Genomic DNA, 25,669 nt, shown 5'->3' with positions numbered 1-25,669 from the left:
CCTGCCTGGACGCAGCAATGAACTTGGACATTGCCTACAAGGATCAAGATTTGGTTAAAACCAAACGAATACATATTTCTGCATCGTTGACGAAGACGAGACATATATAAAAATTTTTAACTTACCTTGAAGAGATCATGAACACCAGAGTGCTCAAAATCCTTCAAGAACATGTTGTAACAAGCTATCACATCCGTGTCCGTCACCGCCGTTGTGAACCTCTCCCAAGCCAGGTCCTCGTTCCCAAGAAGGTGTTGAGGAACTTCTTTAGAGGGTTGAGATGAGGTGGGGGCATGGACTGTGGATGGGATCTTCTTGAACGAAGGGTCCTTAGGCTCCGAGTCAAGTATCTGCACTGGGGGCTCTTGGTCAGGGACGAGAGGAATGGATTGGATGTCTTGAGGCTTGGACGACCTGTGTTTTTTTCTCCCTACCACGCCTACTTGGGAGATCACCCAAGTCAACCCTTGATGATATATTTTTTCATTTCTCGCCTGCTAGTGGACGAGACTGGGATTGCACCCCCTGCTTAACTACCTTGTCCATCACCTCCTTGTCTTTGCTTTCCTTCATCGTCGCCATTCCTAAAAGGAAGGACGTCAGTTATAATAATAAACAAATAGATAAATAAAAAGGGAGGGGAGAAAGAGAAAACTTACGTCTACGGATGGTGATCTCGTGTGCAAGAGCTTCAACAGAAGGCTCAAGGCGTAAACCCCAGGTGGCAAGACTCCGGAGGCTTACTAAAGAATGAAACGTCCTATCGGTGTATAGATGAGCTTTTTGAACACGTTCAATATGAAATCTACTCAAATGGGGACGTCTAACACCTATATCAAAAAAAGAGACGAAGGAGAAAGAGTTAGAATTTTTAAACAACTACAAATGAGAATAAAGACAATAAATGGCAAAGTCAGGATGAGCATACCTTCAGGACAAAGGTTTCCTAACTCCCCTGTGTAAGGAGGAAATGGGTCTCTGTCAACCTCAATAGGGCGTCTAGCCCAGAAACCTGAGACGAAGAAGAACTCCGTCTTCCAGTTCCTATCTGAGGTGACTAAAGATTTGATTAATCTATAATCTTTCCCTCTAGCTGTAAACTGATAAAAGTCAAGGGATTGGTTAATTTCGGAGGGTTTATAACAATAAAGGAACTTGTCCACGGTAAGAGGACAGTTCCCCTCGAACACCTCCCTCCACAAAACTTGCATAAAGACGACTAATCTCCATGCGTTGGGATTAAACTGACAAATTCCTAAACCTAGCCTAGTCAATAATTCTCTAGCAAAAGAGTTTAGAGGTAACCTAATCCCCCCTAGAAGGTAGGCCTCATAAATACCTATCCCAAAACGAGGTTGACAACACCATTCTCCATGGGCGGCTAACCTAGGGTTAAGCTCGTCGGGGATTTGATACCATTTCCTAAGTAAACCTAACCTCCTATCGTCCGTTTTTGAGGCTACTCCTATGGCACAACTATAAACCACCTCAACCTTGTCTTGACTAGTGGACGAGGGAGCACTTGTACCAGCCTTAGAGCCAGACTCGAATCTCGTCCTGAGCCCCTCCTGAACAACTTCCAAAGGAAGCCCAGGGACGCTGGACTCATACTCGTCCGTAGTGTTCCCCTCGCCACGACCGTCACTATCGCTACCATTGCTATTGCTTGAACCACTAAAACTGCTAGGGTCATTGTACTCGTCTATAGCCTTATCCATACTATCGCTAGACGAAGACAACACAATCTTAGACATTTTTAAGAAAGCTTAAAAACTAAAGACGAGGATAAAGAAAATACTTGGATCTAGAACGAAGGAAGGCTATAGATGCAGGAAACTTCTAGACGAAGATCTAGGATGAGGGAAGACGAGGAAGGACAATGAACCCTGGCACCTAAAACGACACAACAAATCCACGGGAGACGCGTGGCATGCTCCTCGGTTAACTAAATCGACATGATTTTTAACCAATGAGATCATAACACGTGTCATACCAATTCACTAACAATATACATGTCCGGAGAAAGGTTAAAGCCATACATTTCCCTCGACAACCCATGGACAAGGGGGCAACTGATGGTGTTATAAAAATGCTCCAACTCCAATACTTGTCCATATAGCTCGTCCTAAGGAAGTGATGGATGGCATACGGCTTACTCATCGAAAGGTAAGCTCGTCCATCCATAAAGTTGGTCGAACGAGCCCACTGGTTTCAGAAGACAAATCCCAAAAGATATAACTTCCTTGGTAGTTATGGAAGTTACCTGCGGATTCCCCGAACTCTACAACGATTGGAGAGATAACTGCCTCTAAGAAACACTATATAAGGGTTCTTCTTCAGAAAGGTATTCATTCAAACACTTTTTACAAAATACTTCCTTCTTACTTGGAATCACAAATCCACTAACTTTATCATCGGAGGACTTTTGGCCGGCCTCCACCAGTCTCCTCTGACTTAGTATTTGTATTTTCAGGCTCAAGCTCTAAGATCATCAATGCCTGAGACTTTTGACCTACTAATTTCCAAGGAATCATCAATAGTAGCTTGTTTCTTCTCTCGGCAACTTGACAATTCTTAAAACATAACTTGAACAATCTTGAGCAATGCCTAACGCTTAATCTAGACATGTTTTTGTTCTCAGTTTGCCAACATACATAAATTTGGAAACTAAACATTTAATCCTATATATTTAGAACCTAACAAAAAGATTCAAATTATGTTTTTCATTACCTTCCAAAACAATCATCTACTAATGATAGTTGACATTCTTTTAAACATTGAAAATTATATGTGTTTGATTATGTACTAAATTTCATAGCATTTCCCTTTTTTGTACAAACTCTAAGAATCCCTTAGAAAATCTTTTTTATTTATTTTATGTTTTGGTAAAGTTTAATTTTGAGAATATCTCATGATCGAAAATGTTCATTCTGCAGTTGAAGTAGAAGCTAAAAGAAGTATGATTACTTTGTGATAAGTTGTTAGACTTTTGATCTTCTAGTCCTTACTAATTATTGACACAATTTAGGAAAAAATTATGGTGACTAAAAAACATATTTTTGCTTCGAATTTAATTATTATCATTTCCATTGAAATTTATTTAAAAAATAATAATAACCTAATAAGAAATATATCAATACAAAAAATGAAGTACAAATATAAATATCCAAAAGAAGGGAACTATATCCCTTAAATTATAATTATAAATAAAAGAGTCATTTTGTTTGAATTCCGTCTAAATTCTTAGTTCTCAATTTTCCCTTAATTTTATAATAATGAGGTTCTTGACTAAATGATTTTAATTGCATATAACATACACACACACACAAAAAATAAAACTGTTAGTAAGAGAAAAGATTGTGGATTTTGATGAGTTTGGGCTTCTGGGTATTGTTGGGTAAGTGCCGAAGTTTGTGTTTTTGTGACTTCAAATTAGGGATTTTTCTGTTTAAATTTTGTTAAGTTTGGTTTCTGGGTATTGTTGGGTTTGTTTTAAACTTGGTGTTCTTGAGGCCCCAAATGGGTATCTTCTATGTTGGGCTGTTGGTTTGGTGATAGTTGGTGACCACTGACCTATGCAAGTGATCTTAAAAGTATTTCTGTAGTTGTTGGTTAACTGTGTTCTTTGTGTTGGTTTCAACTCCCGGTGGTTTTGGGGTTTTCTTCTTTGTCTGAAAGGGGTGGACGAAGAGTTAATGAAGATAGTGATGTATGGGAAGTAGAACAATTAGGGCTGGTGCAGAAGATGAGACCGGATCAACGTGATGCCGAGGTTCGATTCCCAGTTAGCTGTTTTAATAACAGTTTTTTTTTTTTTTTTTTTTTTTTTTTTTTTTTTTGAGAAAAGTTTTTTTTTTCTTTTAATTACGAAATTAAATTAAAAAAAAAAAAAGTCTAAACTATATCGTTTTGACACACTTAACGGTACCACTTAACTGATATTTAACGGAATATTATATTAACAAAAATTGAAACTTATAAGATTGAAATGACAAAACTAAAAGTTAGAAAACTAAAATGACAAAGGTTGAAAGTTAGTCAACTATTTATATTCTAAAAGGTGAGGTATATATCTCTAAAATGACATGGTCTTTCTTATTATTGAGTGCAACAAATAAACTTTTGCAACAAATAGACTTTTATAAGAGATATAAATATATATATATATATATATATATATAAAATAAAATAAAATTTTAAAAACTAAATAATTGAGAGACACAGAATTTGAATTCTAGCTAGACATCTTTGTTAGAAATATGAGGAGGTGTTTATTGAGTTTTGGTCATACTAATTAAAAAGGGAAGAAAAGAGAATATTCTAAAGTGTTAAAATATATATATTTATTTATTTATTTATATATTTATGTGGGGCCCGGCCCAAAATAATGGGCCAGTCTAACTTCAGGCCCGTCCGAGAAGCATCCTGTCCAAGGAGAAGTCGCAGATAAAGCATTATTCAAGCCCAATTGCGATAAAAGAAACCTGTCCGAGGAGTAACTCCTCCTCGGACATTACGAAGTCCGGTCAAAGATCTCGCCCCTACCATCGCAGTTCATCCTCCCAGCATATAAAAAGAATAAAACCCAAAATATTTCATAGAAAGCTGCCACCACCACATTAAATGTGCCACAACCACCCTCTTGGCCGCATTAATGAGGAAAAGACCCCTGAACAGTACTACCTTGGCCACTGCAACTCACAAAGGAGTGATAAGGGTGTCTGATGGGACAGGTGCTCAAGTGGAGGCTTAGATGATCAACAAGTGTAAGGTTCAGATAAGAATAAGAGAGCTATATAATGTAGTGAAGTCCCTCAAAGAGGAGGGACAGAGAAATGTATTCGGAACTGAAGAAATAAAATCTTTTGTTAGATATCCATCTTTGTGTTCTTGTTCCTGCAACAATATTGTCCATGCATCAGACCGAGTAAGCTCACTGAGGCTAAGTTCTTTGACCCATCCTCTACAAATATCTATTGTGGGTTGCGCCTTGGGCCAAGGCCTGATCAGTAGGGTTTGGGCCAGGAAAATCGTGCAACTACAATTGGCGCCGTCTGTAGGAAGAACTAGGGCATCAGCTAGCACAACGGTCGAGCATGGCAGAATTAGGTCCACACCAGGAGAATCCTCACCAGGCTAACTCCCAATAGACACAACCCGCCGAGTCCTAGAGGCAAAATAACCCCGCCAACCCAAGCGGCAGGGGAAATCGTGAGGGAAGTGCGCATACTATCCGGACGAGCCAGAGTCACACTCAGATAGGTAGTCACGTGTCCCAGAGGCGAAATAGTCACCAGGCCATGCAACGAGAGATAGATGACCTGAAAAGGAAGTTACGACGTGTACAGCGAAAACGATCTCCCTCCGACTCAGGCGAGTCTTCTAATGCGGAGGATGCGAGTTACCGACGGAGGTCAAGAACCCCCCCAAGTGAAACCTTTTCCTACGAAAGGGAACCACGCCCTGTACGGAAGTATGAGAGCCCATCCAGCAAGGGTTCGGGGAACGATGCTATGAAGAAGGCGCTGGACCAGGTTTCAAGGTCACCCTTCACGTATAGAATCGAAGGGGCTAAGTTGCCTAGACGCTTCAACCAACCAGTGTTCGCCATCTATAACGGCCGAGCAGACCCGGTAGAGCATGTGAGTCAGTTTAACCAAAAAATGGCAATCTACTCACAAAATGAAGCCCTAATGTGCAAAATCTTCCCATCCAACTTGGGATCAATGGCGATGAGGTGGTTCAATAGCCTGAAGACAAATTACATAGACTCCTACAAGCAGCTCACTCAGGCTTTCTGCTCCCGCTTTATCACAAACACCAGAGTCCCTCGACCCCTCAGTTCGCTATTGTCCTTATCCATGCACGAAGAAGAGACCCTGAAAGCATACTCGGATAGATATTGGGAGGTGTATAACGACCTAGATGACAACCATGATGCTGTTGCTATCAGCACGTTCAAAAGCGGTCTCCCCACTGAGCATGGCTTAAGGAAATCCCTCACTGGTAAACCAGTTGCCAACGTTCATCAGTTGAGGGATAGGATCGACAAGTACAAGAGGGTGGAAGAAGATCAGCTGCAAGGAAGGGGAAAGGAGAAGGTCATCCCCCCCAAAGTAAGTGATTTTAGGTCGGAACGGTATAACCCCAGCCAGCCGAGGAGAGATTTTTCGCGACAGGCTGGACAGAGCAACCCGTAGACAGTGAATGCCGTATTCAAGGAGCCAGTACAACAGGTGCTAGAAAAAGTAAGGAACGAGCCCAATTTCAGGTGGCCGGGAAAGATTGCTGAAAACCCTTCCAAACGTAACCAGAACCTGTACTGCCACTATCATCAGGACCATGGGCATACCACTGAGGATTGCAGAAATCTATGGAATCACTTAGATCAGTTGGTCCGAGAAGGGAAGTTGCATCACCTTCTGCACCCCTCGAGCGGCCATCCCGGTCAAGCAGTACAAGAGTCTCGAAAGGATGTGTCCTTAAGACCCCCCACCGGAACGATACATGTCATCCTCGCCGCACCAGGAAGAACTGGGCCACCCCCCCCAAGGTACTAGCCGTTGATCGGCTCCCCTCCAGGGACAGGCAAAGGGAACCCAAAAGGTCAAAAAATGGAAGCTCCTTGATACTGGGATTCTCGGACGAGGATAAGAGAGGAACTATTCAACCTCACGACGATGCCTTGGTGGTTACGTTAATAATTGGAGGCTTCGATGTTAAAAGGGTGTTAGTAGACTCGGGAAGTGCGGTAGAGATAATGTACCCTGATCTTTACAAGGGGCTGAACCTGAAGCCGGAAGATTTGACAGCCTATGACTCCCCCCTTCTCAGCTTTGATGGGAAGATTGTCACGCCAAAGGGGCAGATCCGACTGCCCATACAGACTAGGTCGGAGGTGGTGGAGGTAAATTTTATCGTGGTTGACGCTTACTCACCCTACACCGCGATAGTTGCCAGGCCATGGATCCACGCCCTAGAAGTCGTATCCTCCACACTTCACCAAAAAGTAAAATACCCATCCAGAGGACAGGTAGAAGAGATCCGAGGAGATCAGGCCATGGCCAAGAAGTGTATGGTGGCCGCCATTTTACATCAGCCCCATGCCGAGTCCTCGGCCCCAGAGAGCTTATAGCAACCAGCCACCTCGGCAAGGCAAGGCGATGGGCTGGCCGAGGAGATAAGGTGTGAAAGTTTAGATAAGATCGCTGTCAATAACGACCCGGAGAAGTTCTTTCAGGTCGGCTCTAAGTTGCCTTCTCAAGAAAAAGAAGAACTGGTCAGATTTCTCAGAGGAAATGTCGATGTGTTTGCATGGGACGCCTACGACGCCCCGGGAGTTGATCCTAGCCTTATTTGTCACCACCTGAACGTCAACCCCTCTTCCACTCCGAAGAAGCAGCCACCCCGACGCCCTTCAAAGGAACATGCTAGTGCCGTAAGAGACGAAGTGGCAAAACTGAAAAGAGCAGGGGCTATTAAAGAGGTTTTTTACCCCGAATGGTTGGCAAACACGGTGGTGGTAAGGAAGAAGACAGGGAAGTGGAGGGTCTGCGTGGACTTCACGGACCTGAACAAGGCGTACCCAAAGGACCCATTCCCCCTACCCCGAATCGACCGATTGGTGGATGCGACCGTGGGACACCCTCGAATGAGTTTCCTGGACGCCTTCCAGGGCTATCATCAGATACCCCTTGCGCTAGAAGACCAAGAGAAGACGGCTTTCATGACTCCCATTGGAAATTATCACTATAAGGTGATGTCGTTTGGGCTGAAGAACGCAGGCTCAACTTACCAAAGGATGATGACCCGGATGTTCAAGCCACAACTGGGCAAGATCATTGAGGTTTACATAGATGATATGGTTGTGAAGAGTAAAAGGGTGTTCGAGCACGTGAAAGACCTCGAAATAATCTTCGCCATCTTGAGGGAGCACCGGTTGCGACTGAATGCTTCCAAATGTTCATTCGGGGTCGGGTCTGGAAAATTTTTAGGGTACATGGTGACCCACAGGGGAATAGAAGTAAGCCCCGACCAAATCAAAGCAATTGACAGCCTACAGGCTCCTCGGAACCTGAAGGAAGTGCAAAAGCTCACTGGTATGATTGCAGCATTAAACCGGTTCATATCGCGATCGGCGGATCGATGCCGACCTTTTTACCTCCTAATAAACAAGTGGAAAGGGTTTGAATGGTCGGAGGATTGTGCTCGGGCTTTCCAGCAGCTTAAGGACTACCTGTCCCGACCACCCATTATGTCCAGCCCTGAGGCAGACGAGGTGCTGTTTGCGTACGTCGCTGTAGCTCCCCATGCTGTAAGCCTGGTACTGATACGGGATGATAATGGGGTGCAACGACCAGTTTACTATGTGAGCAAATCACTACATGAGGCCGAGGTGCGATACCTACCTTTAGAAAAGGCAATTCTGGCGATAATGCATGCCACCCGGAAGCTTCCTCATTACTTTCAGGCGCATACGGTCATCGTTCTAACTCAGCTTCCCCTTCGAGCAGTGCTTCAAAGCGCTGACTACACAGGAAGGATCGCCATGTGGAGCGTACTTTTGGGGGCCTTTGATATTAAATATATGCCCAAATCCTCCATCAAAGGTCAGGTCCTCGCAGACTTGGTAGCGAAGTTTGCTGAACCCTCAATAGAAACAATAACCGAGAAAAAAGACATGGATGGAAAATCGGTTTGTACAATTTCAGCAGGGGGAACCTTGCATTGGAAGGTCTACATGGATGGCGCGGCCAACCAGAGAGGATCTGGAGTTGGGATAGTTTTAATATCGCCGGAAGGTGCTGCCATTGAAAAATCACGGAGGCTCGGATTCTTGGCTACGAACAATGAAGCCGAATACAAAGCCTTACTTCAAGCAATGACGATGGTTCAAAGATTGGGCGGAAGAATAATAGCAGCATTCTCGAACTCCAGATTGGTTGTCGGACAAGTGATAGGTGAGCTGGAAGCCAGAGATGCTAGGATGCAAGAGTATCTAGGACAAGTCAAACGGCTACAGACGAGTTTTGAATCCTTCAATCTGACGCACATTTCCAGGAGTGTAAACACCCATGCAGACTCGCTGGCCACTCTCGCCACGTCCTCGGCGCATAATCTGCCGCGAATGATCCTTGTTGAAGATCTAGTCCAAGCAAGTCCCATCAGCAGAAACCCGGCCCAAGTCCATCAAATCAGAAAAAGTCCCAGCTGGATGGACCCTCGGACCATAGACTTAGGGGAAATTATTACTTATGGCAACTATTCATAGTTTTAAACAGAACCTAAGTCCTGCATGGCTCCTCGGACCACAGACTTAGGGGAAATTATTACTCATGACAATTTATACAAGTTTTAAACAGAACCTAAGTCCTGCATGGATCCTTGGACCACAGACTTAGGGGAAATTATTACTTATGACAACTATTCATATTTTTAAACAGAACCTAAGTCCTGCATGGATCCTCGAACCACAGACTTAGGGGAAATTATTACTTATGGCAACTATTCATAGTTTTAAACAGAACCTAAGTCCTGCATGGCTCCTCGGACCACAGACTTAGGGGAAATTATTACTTATGGCAACTATTCATAGTTTTAAACAGAACCTAAGTCCTGCATGGCTCCTCGGACCATAAACTTAGGGGAAATTATTACTCATGACAATTTATACAAGTTTTAAACAAAACCTAAGTCCTGCATGGATCCTTGGACCACAAACTTAGGGGAAATTATTACTTATGACAACTATTCATAGTTTTAAACAGAACCTAAGTCCTGCATGGATCTTCGAACCACAGACTTAGGGGAAATTATTACTTATGGCAACTATTCATAGTTTTAAACAGAACCTAAGTCCTGCATGGCTCCTCGGACCACAGACTTAGGGGAAATTATTATTTATGGCTCAAGTTTTAAACAGAACCTAAGTCCTGCAATTTATACAAGTTTTAAACAGAACCTAAGTCCTGCATGGATCCTCGGACCACAGACTTAGGGGAAATTATTACTTATGGCAACTATTCATAGTTTTAAACAGAACCTAAGTCCTGCATGGCTCCTCGGACCACAGACTTAGGGGAAATTATTACTTATGGCAACTATTCATAGTTTTAAACAAAACCTAAGTCCTGCATGGCTCCTTGGACCACAGACTTAGGGGAAATTATTACTTGTGGCAACTATTCATAGTTTTAAACAGAATCTAAGTCCTGCATGGCTCCTCGGACCACAGACTTAGGGGAAATTATTACTTATGGCAATTATTCATAGTTTTAAGCAGAACCTAAGTCCTGTATGGCTCCTCGGACCACAGACTTAGGGGAAATTATTACTTATGACAGATTGGTAAATTATTACTTAAGGAAAATCATTTTAAGGCGTGCGCGCGATCTAGCACCATTGCAACCCTCATCCAAATTCACTGCCCAGCATCCTTTTTATCTTGACCATTTACATTTATTTATGTCGTTGCAAATGTTTAAAAAAAAAAGAGGAAGCGGTACTAGCATACATCCATAGAAAGCAAAGCAAACATTCTATATTAATATTCCGAGGACAATACAGAGAGAGGTCCTTACAAAAGAGCGCAAAAACAGGACGACTCTCATTCAAAAAAAAAAAAGGAAGGGGATGCAAATATTAAAAGCCTAAAAGCTAAGCCTTAGCAGGAGGATCTTCCTTTGGCCCTAGCTGAGGAGGAGGAACCTCGATGGCAGGGTCCGTGACAGGATCCTTCGCCTTATCAAGCACAGGGACGGCATCAGGCACCGCCAGATTCTGCTCCGAAGCCTCTTGGGCACCATCAAGATTCTCTCGGATCTCCTGAGGATAGAAGATGTTCTCGGGCAGTCTTTGCGCCAAATCCACAGGAACTCCTGCAGCATCAAGGGCATGAGCCCACGAGATGCTGCAGTAGTCCCTGCACACCTCGGGAATCTCCTCGGATAGCCTGGCCTCCGTTTCTTGGACCCCGAGCTGGCGAGAAGCATTCTTTTCAGACTCTGTGGCCTCTCGGATCAGCTGAGCCTCCTCTTTGACCCACCGCAGCTCATCCTCGACTTTTTGCAGAGCAGTCTTGAGATCCAGCACCGCCTGCTTCTCGGTGGCAAGGTTGATCTTGGTCGAGTACAGCTCTTTGCGCTGGTCCTCCGCCTGGGTCTCAGCACTTTTCAAACCAGCCTCTGCACTTTTGCGCCGTTTCTCCGACTCCTTGAACTTCTCCGTGAGGTCAAGGTGATCATGCTTGAGGGACCCCAAGGTTTTCTCCATCTCCGTCCGAGACTGGGTCTCAGCCTCAGCCCGACTGCGGTTATCACGGCAAAATTCCTCAGCCACAAATACCTGCTGAGTAATCTGCGAACGAAACGAGATTGGTTTAAAAATTTAACAGGGTTAAATAAATTAATAAAACAGTAAAAGGATTACTCACCATCGCGAGATCCCTTTTTAGGGAGAGGAAGATCTCGGGCTGAGAGAACCACCTATAGGCCTCCATATCCCGAGGGAGGAGTAGGGGTTGCTCCAAGGCATCAGCCACGTACCCTGCTCGGCCTCGGTTATACTCTCGGACCGACGAATTGTAGGGGATGGCAACTCCATCTAGCTCCAACTTGGGGCTCCATGTACGCGGGGTAGTGCGCACCTCAACAAAGTTCTCCTCATCCCGGCTTTCCGCGGAGTTACCCCTTCTGCTCCTTGGCGCCCGGGTGGTTTTTTGTTGCTTGGTCGACTGGGCAACCACCTCATCCTCCTCAGGAATGTCAACCGGCCTTTTCTTCTTCAGGTCCGGATTAACCTTAAGGCCGAGAGCCGAGGGGTCCTGAGGGACCACAGGCGGAAGGGTCTGGGCCTGTGACTGAGTTGGTCCCTTTGATGACTGACCTTTTAATGACTGACCTTTCCCTCGGGAGGCCATCAACTCCCTTAAAGTTTTTCCCTTCCCGGCCATGGGCTCTGTCTCTTCATCCGAGGGATCGTCCGAGCAGATGATGATTGAAGGAACACCAACTGCGGAGTGTTGGTCCTGCTCTCCTTCAGGATCAGAAAGCTCAGCCAAGGGGGTTTGCTGAACCTCCTCCTCAAAATAAAACTCGTCTATCTCTTCCTCAAGGGAAAGACGAGATGATTCAGATTCCTCTTCAACCGGAATAGCAACGCCAGGCTCGTTTGGTGGAGGTAGTTGCTCTGCTAAGTAGGGATCTCGAACACCGGGTAGCACGACTGGTGGTAGATCACGTTGAGCTAGGAACCCGGTCTTAGACACGTCAATCCTAGCCAACCTCGGACTGCCAGCCCTTATGGCATGACCGATAGCTTGGAAAGAGCGACTCAGAGGTTGATAGCCCAGAACCAGATGGGCCGCACGCAACTATCCGTCCTCAGCAACGTAAATCTCCGACCTTAGAAGGTAGTTCAACGCCGGCACATTCACAAGGTTTATCCGAGGAGCGACATGAACTTTATCTGCAAAACGCCCAAGAAAAGTGGGATTAATTCATGAAATTTTCCAATTGTAAAGAAAGCGAGAAAAACAACCCCCCAATACTAAACCCTTTCCCGAAAAGGATTGGCCCTAAAGACGCCGCACCTGGGGTTCCTTCCCGAGTTGGACAATGGATACCAACGAACCACTCCCCCGAAGCAATAAGGAAATCGTTCTTCACGGTCTTATTGGATATTGGGAGACAAGAGATCAACCTAACGACCTCGGATCGGGATTTAAGATAATACCCTCCGTTCTCGATGTGGTGACACTCGTACAGATAAGTCACATCATGCCAGGTAAGGCCTAGATTCATCCGCTCGTCTAGGACATCTACGCAGCCTAGTATCTTGAACATGTTCGGGGCACACTGATGCGGCGTCAACCTATGGTTGAACAGATATTCCCTAGTAATCCTACGCATGGGAAGTGTCATCCCTCCCTCTATAAAAGCAATCATGGGGATAACAACTTCTCCCTCGCCTCTATCTGTCAATACTCCTTCAAGAGGACAATACTGCAGCCCCACCCCTGGGGGAATGCGGTATTTTGCCCTAAAGGCCTCCATAGCGGCCGGAGTTTTTACTAATTTTTAGAATCTACCCATCTGAACTGAACTGGGGGAATGAAAATAAAGACCGAGAAGAAAAGTAAAGTCCGAGGAGGGAATCGAAACGGCGAAATGAACGAAATTTACTGGTACCTTCATAAAACGCTCAATGAGATGCCTGGAAATCTCTCTTAGAGGAGACGCTTCAAGAAAAACGGCTACGGTGGCTTAGCGGACGCAAGTATTCGTAGATCTCTGGAGTTCGATGGAGTTCTCTGGAATCCTCTGAGGTTTATGAAATGCAGATAAAAAGAAAAACTGAACCCCTCTGATGTCTTATATAGCCGGGAGGAGAGAGAAAAGATCGCTCCTGCCTAAAAATACGAGAAAAAACGATGGCCGTTCGATCCACGCCACACCGTTGGATGAGGGGGACATAAAGCCTCCAGAAGTAAATGGTCGCGCCTCATAAATTGTAGCGCGTCCAAAGTAACTGTCCGCACGCGCGCCCCAAGCTCTCCTTACTTCCATCCTCTCACTAACATCAAAACCCCGCTTTTCTCCTCGGAAGGAGATAAAAACCGGAGTTTTGAGGGGCTATTGTGGGGCCCGGCCCAAAATAATGGGCCAGTCTAACTTCAGGCTCGTCCGAGAAGCATCCTGTCCGAGGAGAAGTCGCAGATAAAGCATTATTCAAGCCCAATTGCGATAAAAGAAACTTGTCCGAGGAGTAACTCCTCCTCGGACATTACGAAGTCCGGTCAAAGATCTCGCCCCTACCATCGCAGTTCATCCTCCCAGCATATAAAAAGAATAAAACCCAAAATATCTCATGGAAAGCTGCCACCACCACATTAAATGTGTCATAACCACCCTCTTGGCCGCATTAATGAGGAAAAGACCCCTGAACAGTACTACCTTGGCCACTGCAACTCACAAGGAAGTGATAAGGGTGTCTGATGGGACAGGTGCTCATGTGGAGGCTTAGATGATCAACAAGTGTAAGGTTCAGATAAGAATAAGAGAGCTATATAATGTAGTGAAGTCCCTCAAAGAGGAGGGACGGAGAAATGTATTCGGAACTGAAGAAATAAAATCTTTTGTTAGATATCCATCTTTGTGTTCTTGTTCCTGCAACAATATTTTCCATGCATTAGACCGAGTAAGCTCACTGAGGCCAAGTTCTTTGACCCATCCTCTACAAATATCTATTGTGGGTTGCGCCTTGAGCCAAGGCCTGATCAGTAGGGTTTGGGCCAGGAAAATCGTGCAACTACAATTTTCATTGAGAAAAAGAGAATATTCCAAAAGTGACTAAAAATTATATTTTTTCTTTAAATTTAATTATTATCATTTCCATTGAAATTTTGTTAAAAGAAAAAGAAAAAAAAAAAACTAATATGAAATATATCAATACAAAAAAATGAAGTGCAAATATAAATATCCAAAAGAAGGAACTACCTTAAATTATAATTATAAATAAAAGAGTCATTTTGTTTGAAGGCAGTCTAAATTTGGGGAGGGGGCCACATCTCATAGGCCAGTCAACCATTTCCTTTTCTTTTTTTTTTTAATAGTGGAATTTGGACAAACTAATTCTTACGGGGAGTATATTTTTGAGTGCCAAACATTGATTATTTATATAACTATTTATATTCTAAAAGGGGAGGTATATCTAAAATGACATGGTCTTTCTTCTTATTGAATGCAACAAATAGACTTTTATAAGATATATATAAATAAATATATATATATATAATAAAATAAAATTTTAAAAACTCAATAATTGAGAGACGTCTTTGTTAGAACTGAGAAATATGAGGAGGTGTTTGTTGAGTTCTTAATGTAATTTGTACTTTACTTAGTTTGATTGGACTATTTTGATCACACTAATTAAAAAGGGGAAAAAAAGAGAATATTCCAAAAGTGTTTAAAAAAATTTTGTTTTTCAAATAAGGTCAAGCTTCACTAGTATCGAATCATTTCTACATTTACTTCGCTAGACGGCTAGAGAACCAATCTTTTTTTCTTTTCTATTTTTGAGAGAGTTTCAATTTATGGCATCCACTTCTAATAATAGCTTTTTATCATTAGATCAAGACACCAATCTAATCGTAAAAAGTGTTCCAAGGTTATATATATCATATGGACACTTTTAACTTTTTACACTTGGCTTCCAAAATCCAAACCACTGCTCCTAAATCCTGATCCCTCGTAGTACATATTATGTTATCAGACTATGCAACCAGCCCATTTCATATCTTATGGGCTTTGATAACCCATTAATTAGTCTGCCCACATTTAGGGGTCCATTTAGAAATAGTTTATTTAGTTGAAAGAGAGTAAGCAATATTTCTGAATTACAAGACTTTTGAAATATAATTGTTGTTAGATAATATTTCTTGACAAAGAAAAAAATTCTATTACCACAAACTATTACACAACTGTGATGTGATATGACAGAGTGTGAGTAATGAAGAAAAAAAAAACAGATGGGTTTATATGTAAATAAAAGACAATTACTCATGAGCCAAAGGCCTTGTAGCTGAATTAGCACCTTCTCATGCACAAAGTGTTTTGGGGTCTAAGGAGGAAAGGGTTTGAGCTACGGGGTTAGTAACATATTGTAATTATCTCTTAAAAAAAAAAAAAATTACTCATGGTCTGTCACGTAAGAATTATAGTATGAAGTAGTTTGTGATCCTAAAACTACTTCTAAAATTATGATCGTATTGCACCCAATACAATTACCCCCTCCTCACTCACAAAATTTTTTCACTACTTTCACCTTCCAATTTTTTTCACTTTATTTATTCAATGGTTGAAATTAAAAGTTGTTTTTTTCTTTCACCTCTCAATCTCAATCTTTGAGAATGATAGCATCACGTGCAATTCTGAATTCAATCCCCACTCTTGACAAAAAGATTCTTGGCGTTTGTCAGGAAAAAAAATTGTTCTCAACAATATGTCATCACTCATTAATTTTCATTAAAACACCTACACATGCAGTAAAGCAAATTGCACACCATTTTCTGAACTAGCCAATGCTATCACAAAATAAAAGAGATGAAAAATTATGTATTCTCATTAATTAGCAAGAATGATTACAAAACTGTATATATACAAGTGTGAAACCAAGTAACTACCTAACAGTATTAACAACCATTCACACGTGCTAGTTACAGTACTAACAAACTCTCTCAAGTGTTGTCACTTAAGTATACATTTAGTTAATCACTAAGCTACATGCCATATAGACAGTATATTACATTGTCGTTTTACTATGCTTTGATATTGGTTGATCTGCCCTGCTATCCCTACTCTTGCTTCTGATCTTGCTAGCTTCATCTTGACTCTGATACTCCCCCTCAAGAGTAGTTGGTGTATATATATTAATCGTTCCCATCTTACAAGTAAGATTGGAGAATTGATTGTAACTCAAAGCCTTTGTAAGCAGATTAGCCAATTGACAATCTAGTCTAACATGATTCAGTTTAATCACCTTTTCCAAGACTTTATCTCTAATCACTTAACAGTTTATTTCTATGTGCTTTGTCCTCTCATGGAAGATTGGATTGGAGCCAATGTGCAGTGCTGCCTGACTATCACAAAACAACAAAGCCTCTTTATCATGATGCACTCCAATGTCCTTGAGAAAATATAAGATCCACACTATTTCACATGTTGCTACTGCCATGGATTTGTACTCAGCTTCTGCTGAGGATCTTGAGACTGTGGATTGCTTCTTTGACTTCTAAGACACCAAAAAATCACCAATAAAGATACTATAGCTTGTCACAGATCTCCTAGTATCAGGGCATGCAGCCCAATTTGCATCTGCAAACCCTTTTAAGTGCAAATCTGTGCTAGAAGAAAACATAAGCCCTTTGCCTGGTTCACTCTTCAGATACTGCAACACTCTATGTGTTGCATCCAGATGTGGCCTTCTTTGTTTGGACATAAACTGACTGAGTTTATGAACAACAAATGTAATGTCAGGTCTTGTAATTGTTAAGTACAAGAGTCTGCCCACCAGCCTTCTGTAATGACTAGGATCCTTGAGCTCTTCTCCCTCAAACTTGGTTAACCTTAGATTATGCTCTATAGGTGTTTTAGCACATTTACATCTAAGCAATCCAGCATCATTGAGTAACTCAAGTGTGTATTTCCTTTGGCAAAGAGCAATTCCTTTGTCTAATCTAGCAACCTCCAAGCCAAGGAATTACTTCAAGTCACCCAAGTCTTTTAACCTGAACTTATCATCCAACATGACCTTAAATCTGTCTATTTCAACTTTGTCATTGCAAGCTATCAAAACATCATCCACATATACCAAAAGGATCATGAAAATGTCACCATGCACTCTGGTAAACAAGGAGTAATCAGCTTTGGACTGAATGAAGCCAAGCTGAATTAATGTACTTGAAAACTTGGCAAACTGTTGCCTAGAAACCTGCTTAAGACCATAAAGAGACTTGTTGAGCTTACAAACAACCTCCCCCTAGCTGTGAAACCCTTGTGGAAGAGACATATACACCTCCTCATCCAAATCACCATGAAGGAAGGCATTATTGACATCTAATTGACTAAGAAACTAACCTTTAATGGCTGCCATAGCAAGAAGAACCTTGATAGAAACCATCTTAGCTATTGGGGAGAAAGTTTCAAAGTAATCAACACCTTCCTTTTGGGTAAACCCTTTAGCCACTAACCTGGCTTTGTACCTATCAATGGAACCATTTACTTTATATTTAATTTTGTAAACCCACTTGCAACCAATTGGCTTCTTACTAACAGGCAAAGGTGTCAAAGTCCAGGTATTATTAGCTTCAAGAACTGCTATTTCAGCAGCCATGGCACCTTGCCAGTTGGGATCAGACACAGCTTGGTAATAGAATTGAGGTTCAACAATAGAAGAAATAGCACAACAGAAGGTCTTGTAGAAAGAAGAAAGGTGTTGATATGAAACATGTGAGGAAAGGGGATGAAAAGCACCTGAAAGGGAAGAAGACACAAGTTTGACAGAAGAAACTTGATTACAATGAAACTCCTGCAGATAAGAAGGTCTTTTAACAGCCCTAGAAGACCTTCTAAGGGGAATAGGATCTGCAATAGGATCGAGAGGCCAGAAATAGGATAAGGAGGTGCTTTTGGCACTTCATCAAGAAAATCATCATCAATAGTATGATGAACATGAATTATGGAATCATGAAAAAGAGCAGAAGAATTAGGCTTGGATAGAATAGGATCATCATGCAAGGATGGAACAAGAGGAGCACAAGGCAAAGGCAAAGGATTGGAAGAAGAAAGATCACTTGAAGAGGATGCATAAGGAAATACAGATTCATGAAACACCACATCCCTTGAGACAAAGACAGAATGAGTGTCAAGATCAAAAAGCTTATACCCTTTGACATTACAAGGGTAACCAAGAAAAATACATTTTCTTGCTCTTGGTGAAAACTTGTTCCTAGTGTGAGCAATGGTAGAAGCAAAACACAAACAGCCAAAAACTTTGAGATGAGTGTAATTTGGTGCCTTATGAAACAAAAGCTCAAAAGGTGTTTTATCATGCAACAAAGGAGAGGGAAGTCTATTAATGAGATAGGCAACACAATCACCCCAGAATTGAAGAGGAATTTGAGATTGAATCTGTTAGGACATATGTGAATCATGTTAGGAACATATGTCAATATAGAATTGGCTAATCCTTTGACAAAACGCACTTTACTTGTAATTGGGTAGATCTAGGATGTGTTTAATGCTTCAAGGAATAAGGTTTCAAGTTCAAGTATTAAAGTCATGCAAGTCTGTCCAAGAATCAAGTGAAGAAGTGCTGGATGTTAAAGCTTGACAGCTAGTATCTATCGAAATTTAAAAGGCTGTTTAAGCCTGATGCTCGACAGCTACTCAATAGATAGGGTATTTGTCGAGGTTTATGAAAATCAGTTTTTCAAATCTGATTTCACTCCAATTCGTGAATAGATGTTTGGGCTTTCTTTTCTCACAACCCTAAACATATATAAGGATTGTTTTGAGGGCCGTCACAACTGATACACCTCAATGCAAAAGTTTTTCACAAGCATATTGTGAACCGGAGACATATGTCCTAGTTCATCTTTCAATTCAAGAAGCTGTTATGTTTGTACACCGTAGGGTTTTGCAACCAAGGAGTTTTGTGGTCTTCATCGTGTGATGAAGTAAAGAACTTTGCAACCAACATCCTTCTTAAGTTGGTGAGTAAGCCGCGTACTGGGATCCGCGCATCAAATTGGTTAGTCACGTACTGGGAACCGTGCATTGAAATGAGAGATTTTCACTACAAAACAAGTCCAATTGAGTATTGAGGTAAGGGTTCAATTGTAGGTTGGTATAAGGTACTAAGATTCCTTTACTTGTAACCGCTTGTTGTGATAATAGTGAATTCTCAAGAGTGGTGACCTTAAATCCACCCGGTGGAGTTTTTGCCGTGTAAGTTTTCCCCATTCGTAAACAAATCACCGTGTCAATTTATTTTCCGCTGCATTTTAACTTAATTGGTGATTTGTTTGTGCTACCATGTTTATTGCATGCTAATTGAATTAATTAATTAACTTGGCTAATTAATTGGTTAATTCATCACAAGAGGTCAATACATTCTTGGCCTATCAGAATCTATAAAGCCCTTGCAATGGAAAGAAGATACTGATGTTTACTCTCCACAATAGAATTTTGTTATGGAGTATAAACACAGTACCTTGGGAATTAAGGAAATCAGACATGTCAAACTCTTTTGCATTATCAATTCTAATAGACTTAATGTTTTGACCAAATTGAGTAGTAACCATAGTATAAAAAGAATGAAACGCCTATCAGAATCTATAAAGCCCTTGCAATGGAAAGAAGATGCTGATGTTTACTCTCCACAATAGAATTTTGTTGTGGAGTATAAACACAGTACCATGGGAATTAAGGAAATCAGACATGTCAAACTCTTTTGCATTATCAGTTCTAATAGACTTAATGTTTTGACCAAATTGAGTAGTAACCATAGTATAAAAAGAATGAAACAAAGGCCTAACATCAGATTTAGACTTCATTAAGAATAACCAAGTGGCTCGGGTTGCATCATCAAAAATTGTTAAGAAATATTTAAAACCATCCAAAGTAGGAATTGAATAAGGACCCCAAACATCCATATGAACCAAATCAAAAGCACAAGCACTGATCTTATTATTAAAAGGAAAAGGCAGTTTTTTAAGTTTGGCCATAAGACAAACTTGACAATCCTTATTACAAGAAGATTGCAAAGAAGGAATAACATGACTTAAAACTCTAAGTTTGAGATCTGAAGGGTGACCTAATCTTGCATGCCAAAGATAGGAAGATGGAGAACTTGTAGAAGTTGTTGCAGAGAAAGGAGGAAAAGCAGCATTGAACTTATGATTGATCAAGTAATCAACAAGTAAAGAAGGATTAATATGTTGGAGACTATCACACTGCAACAAGTACAAGCCATCAACTACCTTGCCCACCCCAATCGTTTTCCAAGATAAAAGGTCCTGGATAAAACAATAAGTGGAGAGGAAAACAAGACAATAGGGTTGAGATAGTGTAAGAATGCTAACAAATAGCAAATTAAAGCTAAAAGATGGAACATAAAGAACATTAGTGAGAGTGAGAGAAGAAGAAAGAACAATAGTGTCAATGTGAGTAACTTGTACTGATTCCCCATTAGGCAATTGAACCAAGGACTGCATAGTAGTAGTAATTGAAGATAACAAATCAACTGAACATACAAAATGGTTAGTAGCTCTAATGTCCAACACCTAAGCCCATTTATCATAAGCCCTTCTATTGATCACTTGTGCAAAGAAAACACTATGTGATAAATCAATACCTGACATTGGCACACTGGCAGAAGTAGAAGAAGATGCTACTTTGGCCATTGAAGCTGCTTTGACCTAAGGTGGCATTGCAAGAGATAAGGCTGAAGCTCCAAATAAAGCAAGAACTGTTGACAATGTTCAGAAGTAAAAGCAGAATTCTAGTGATGCATTAGAGATGCAAGAGGCAAGATTTCTGAAGAAACTTGATGAGCCATAGAGGGTTTGTTCTTGAACTTAAACCCTAGTGGAAATCCATGCAATTTATGGCATTTATCCACTGTGTGACCAGTCTTGCCACAATGGGTACAAGTTGGTCTGTCCTTGCCCTTGCTACCAGAATTAGAACTTACAAGATTTGTACCATGATGATTATTGGACAATTTAGCAGCCAGAACAGTGGAATTAACCTTAGCAACAGAAGCATTAGGAACTGGTCTTTGTGTTTCCTCTTGAATTAACAAAGAGTAAACCTTACTAAGAGATGGAATAGGATCCATAAGCAAGACTTGAGACCTAACTTGGGAGAAAGAATCATTCAATCTCATTAAAAATTTCATCACAGACTCTCTCAATTGCACATCAGTAAGCCTCTTGTTAATATTGCAAACACATTTACCACAAGTACATGAAGGAAATGGACTAAGGTTTTGCAATTGATCCCAAAACACCTTCAACTGAGCAAAGAAATCAGTTACAGACATCTCACCTTGGTGAAGCTCTGCAATATCCTTTTGAAGATTGAACACTCTGGGACCATTAGTCTGAGCAAAATGATTCTTCAAGTCATTCCAGATTTCCAAGGCAATGTCTTCATAAATGATGCTTGCTTGAAGCTTTGGTGAGACAGAATTGGTTAGCCATGTGCCAACCATGTTGCACACCTGATCCAAGCTTGCACATTCGAGGGAGTAGACACCAATGGTGATGAGAGAGTCAAAGTCCCATCAATGAACCCTAACTTGTTCTTGGTAAGCAAAGCTTTTCTCATAGCACGAGCCCAAGTTGAATAATTTTCTCCACCTACCAAGGGCTGTGTGACAAGAACTAGACTTGGATTCTCTGCGTGATGCAAGAACAGAGGGTCATCCATTGGAGAATCTTGTGGAGTAGAAGATGGACTTGCAGATGTAGAAGCATCTGTAGAACCATTTGTATTCGCTATAGAAGCCATTATTGGCAAATGAAGAAGAAATTTCTCAAGAACTGAGTTTTCTCAAGAACAGAGAGGAATTTTCTCAGGAAAATTGAAAAAGGAAAAACTGAAAGAAACGCATTGAAAGAAATGCAAAACCCTACAGGAATTTGGGAATTTGCTCTGATACCATATCAAGAAATAAAAGAGATGAAAATTTGTGTATTCTCATTAATTAGCAAGAATGATTACAAAACTATATATATACAAGTGTGAAACCAAGTAACTATCTAACAATACTAACAACCATTCACACGTGCTAGCTACAGTACTAACAAACTCTCTCACGTGCTGTCACTTAAGTATACATTTAGTTAATCACTGGGCTACATACTGTATAGACAGTATATTACACTGTCGTATTACTATGCTCTAGTATTGGTTGATTTGCTCTGCTATCCTTGCTCTTGCTTCTGATCTTGCTAGCTTCATCTTGACTCTGATACATGCAGTGCTAGAGAAATTAAGAAAAACAAGACAAACTTTCTCGCCCTTATAGCTTTATTGAATGCACATCCTTGTGTAGTTATGTGAACTCTACTTCACTTATAAAGAGAAAGTATGTGGACCCAAACAAGAGAAAGTGACTATGTGAGCACAACTTTATGTCATAATTATTGTCACAATTTTATCGTGCGCAATTGTGAATGGTAGGAAAAAAAATGATAAGTTTATATGAAAATGATAATTAATTCATCGATTATAGCGATCCATATTATCAAATTGTGACAACCGATAAATTCGATTACATATTATCCGCATGTCACAACCGAAAACTCTTTCTTTTATTTTCTTCATGAAGTGACCTATCGAATTATTTCATGTCTTAATCATGAGATTTTTCTGTTTACACCTTATCCTTCTCAACCATCTCCACCACCTTACTCCAACATGGGCGAGACAAAATGTCCTTGCACCATGTACTAACATTGGGTCGCTCTTCAAAGAGCTGCTTCACAGGTGTGCCCATTAGGTGGTACAAGTAAGGAAGGTGAGTAAGATCAGCAGAGGTAAACCTATCACCTCCCAAGTACTTAGAATGTGTAAGTCTCTCTTCATACACATCCAACACCTTAACCAGCTTAGCCTCTGCTTCTGCCACCACCTCTTTGTCCATTGGCAACCCCTTTTTGGCCTTGTCCACGAGCTCTTGCCTAAGTTTTTCAGCTGGGGGACTAAATTGGTGATCCTCAACGTCGATCCAAGTTGCCGCTATTCCTTGTAGCTTTGGCACCTCGTAGACTAGCTCAGTTCCAGGTTTTCGGTAATAATGCGATATAAACCTCATTATGGCCCTTGATTCTGGGGTAGAACACATCTGTTTATAACTTGTAACAGTATTGCTAAGAACACAACAATGTTTACAATATTGCTCACAACTGCTAATGTGAGATTGTGATTGGAACAAAATTATTTTCACATGGATTTACATCATTTTTAGTAGCACCAATCACAACATTTCACCAACAATTGTGACTTGTAATGACACTAAATAAAAATTAAACAACTTCATAGAATCATAACTTAACCTTCAAATTTGTAGTACTGTACAAAATGTATATATGTCATAACAAATATGATATATGGTAAAATGATTTTCAAAAAAAAAAAAAAAAAATTGATATATGGTGAAATGAGACTTCATTATTTTTCTTAGCCTTACCAAATAGAGTCAAACCGTCGTCCTGATAGACTGGAACCAGACCAAAGGGCTAAAGCCAAGGAAGGAAATGGGAAAAAGATGAAATAAAATAAAAAAATGTCAGTAAGCATTTGAAATAGCGAGACAGAGACATAAATACAATATTCTTTGGAAATATGAGTACTTGAGTGATAGGAGAGCTAGAAATTACACTTAAAGAGAGGAAAGATTCAGTTTTGTGCTCTCCAGCGTTGAGGTCAATTGGTATGAATTCAAAATCAAGCTCATGTTCAAAGATGGAAGCTAAGGCTCGGATTGTGTCTGGAGAACCAAGGGTTCCATAAAGTTTCCTAATAGCCATGACCCTGTTTTTGGGAGAGGAAGAGAGATTGGAAAGGACAAATCTTGGCGAGAGAGATGGAAAAATTTAGTATTATTATATTATGAGTGTCAAACGATTATACAATGCTCAGTTACCTCAGTATTTATAGTATCTTAAACCTAAGTTAACCTTCTCAGCAACAAAAAAGATAATAAACCTAACTTAACCTTAGAGATACAGTACTCATTAATGTTACTGTAAAGAGTACAATAGTACCATACTGATGATGTAAAAAATACAACAGTACCATAACTGTTGAAAAAATGTTTTATTAAGTCATGGACAATTTACCCAAAACCATTAAAATGTGAATGAGAAATTAATTCTACAAATGTTGGTCTAAGCTTATTTTAATGTTTGTTTGTGCATGCTGTATTTAATTCCAAACCAATATGTTTATTCATTATTGCACATTTTCTAAACTAGTGCGAGTATGTAACAATATAGCTATTCGCTGCTACTTCTATTATAAACTGGTGCTAGTGTGTGTGTCATTTCACTTTTGTTAGTTTTTGCATTAATTTATAAGAGTCTTTAGAGAGAGACACACAATCATGTTCATTTTACACGAAAATTGTAATACTTCTTTTGTGTGTTGTTGATTATTGTATCTTGGGAGACAAACGTTTAAGAAACTCAAAGCATCACTAAATAAATAGTGTGAAGTGCGAAATCTATCTAAAGGACATAGTGTCAAACACTAATTTTGATTAGTTTTGTATCAACCATTCTGCTTGGTCTGTAAATTTTACTTTATTTCCTCTTATATATTCACACATAGATTTGTGCATATATTGTTTATTAATCTTGTTCACAAAATCACAAAAGTAGATTAACTGTGCAATAATTCCAACAAACACAGCCTCTGAAATCTGAAAATGTATAACACTCCGGATAATAGGAAATCATACTTTGAAAAGAAAAGGAAGACTAGAGAGTTAAATTTGCTTTAGCTCAATATAAATAAAATAAAATTGCGTTTTGAACATTACTAAGAATTTGGGATTGAATTCCCTCTTGCTGAAAGAAAAAAGAAATTGTAAGAGTATATTCGGAGGGTTGAATGGGTGATACTACCTGTAAGCAATCACATCACATGCACCTAACTGGGAGTTCTACCTTGTTTGTTTGACAGGTAGATCACAAAAGTGGTTGGCTTTCGTACCATATAGTATGATTTCTTTATACTAACGTACTAAGTTCGAGTTGTTCTTCGTTTTGACCGTAAGACAATTAATTTGCTTGAAATAAATCAATTTATTAACAAGTAACGTGGAAAACAATTTGCTCACTATTAAAAAAATAATAAAATTAATGTGCATTAAAATATGAGTAATTAACTAATTATAGAATTATTAGGAGTACAATGTCAATAAGTGCTTACGTATTTCTCCTCTTACAGTATAAAAATGACAATAATTACATTTATGATGAGACCTATTATCCTATCAAAGAGGAGTGTATTTACAATTGGCCGAGCTTAGGGGGTACTTGCCCCTAGCCCTACCAAAATTAAAAGACCCCCCTCCCCCCCCCCCCCCAAACCCACCT

At 40.5% G+C, this 25,669-nt stretch overlaps 1 protein-coding gene across 1 annotated transcript; it reads right to left on the bottom strand.

Annotated features, from left to right (window-relative positions):
- Window positions 1-22,764: 22,764 nt before the first annotated feature.
- Window positions 22,765-24,180, bottom strand: LOC115971949 (glutathione S-transferase-like). Its single transcript, XM_031092069.1, has 3 exons — window positions 23,948-24,180; window positions 23,758-23,806; window positions 22,765-23,396 (listed from the first exon to the last, which is right to left on the bottom strand). The coding sequence occupies exons 1-3, from the start codon at window positions 24,095-24,097 to the stop codon at window positions 22,942-22,944; spliced, it is 654 nt and encodes a 217-aa protein (XP_030947929.1). The 5' UTR covers window positions 24,098-24,180; the 3' UTR covers window positions 22,765-22,941.
- Between the last annotated feature and the right edge of the window lie 1,489 nt (window positions 24,181-25,669).

Source organism: Quercus lobata, chromosome 12 (assembly GCF_001633185.2).
Source record: "Quercus lobata isolate SW786 chromosome 12, ValleyOak3.0 Primary Assembly, whole genome shotgun sequence".
Classification (NCBI taxonomy): domain Eukaryota; kingdom Viridiplantae; phylum Streptophyta; class Magnoliopsida; order Fagales; family Fagaceae; genus Quercus; species Quercus lobata.
This window is presented reverse-complemented; position numbering and strand designations above follow the sequence as displayed.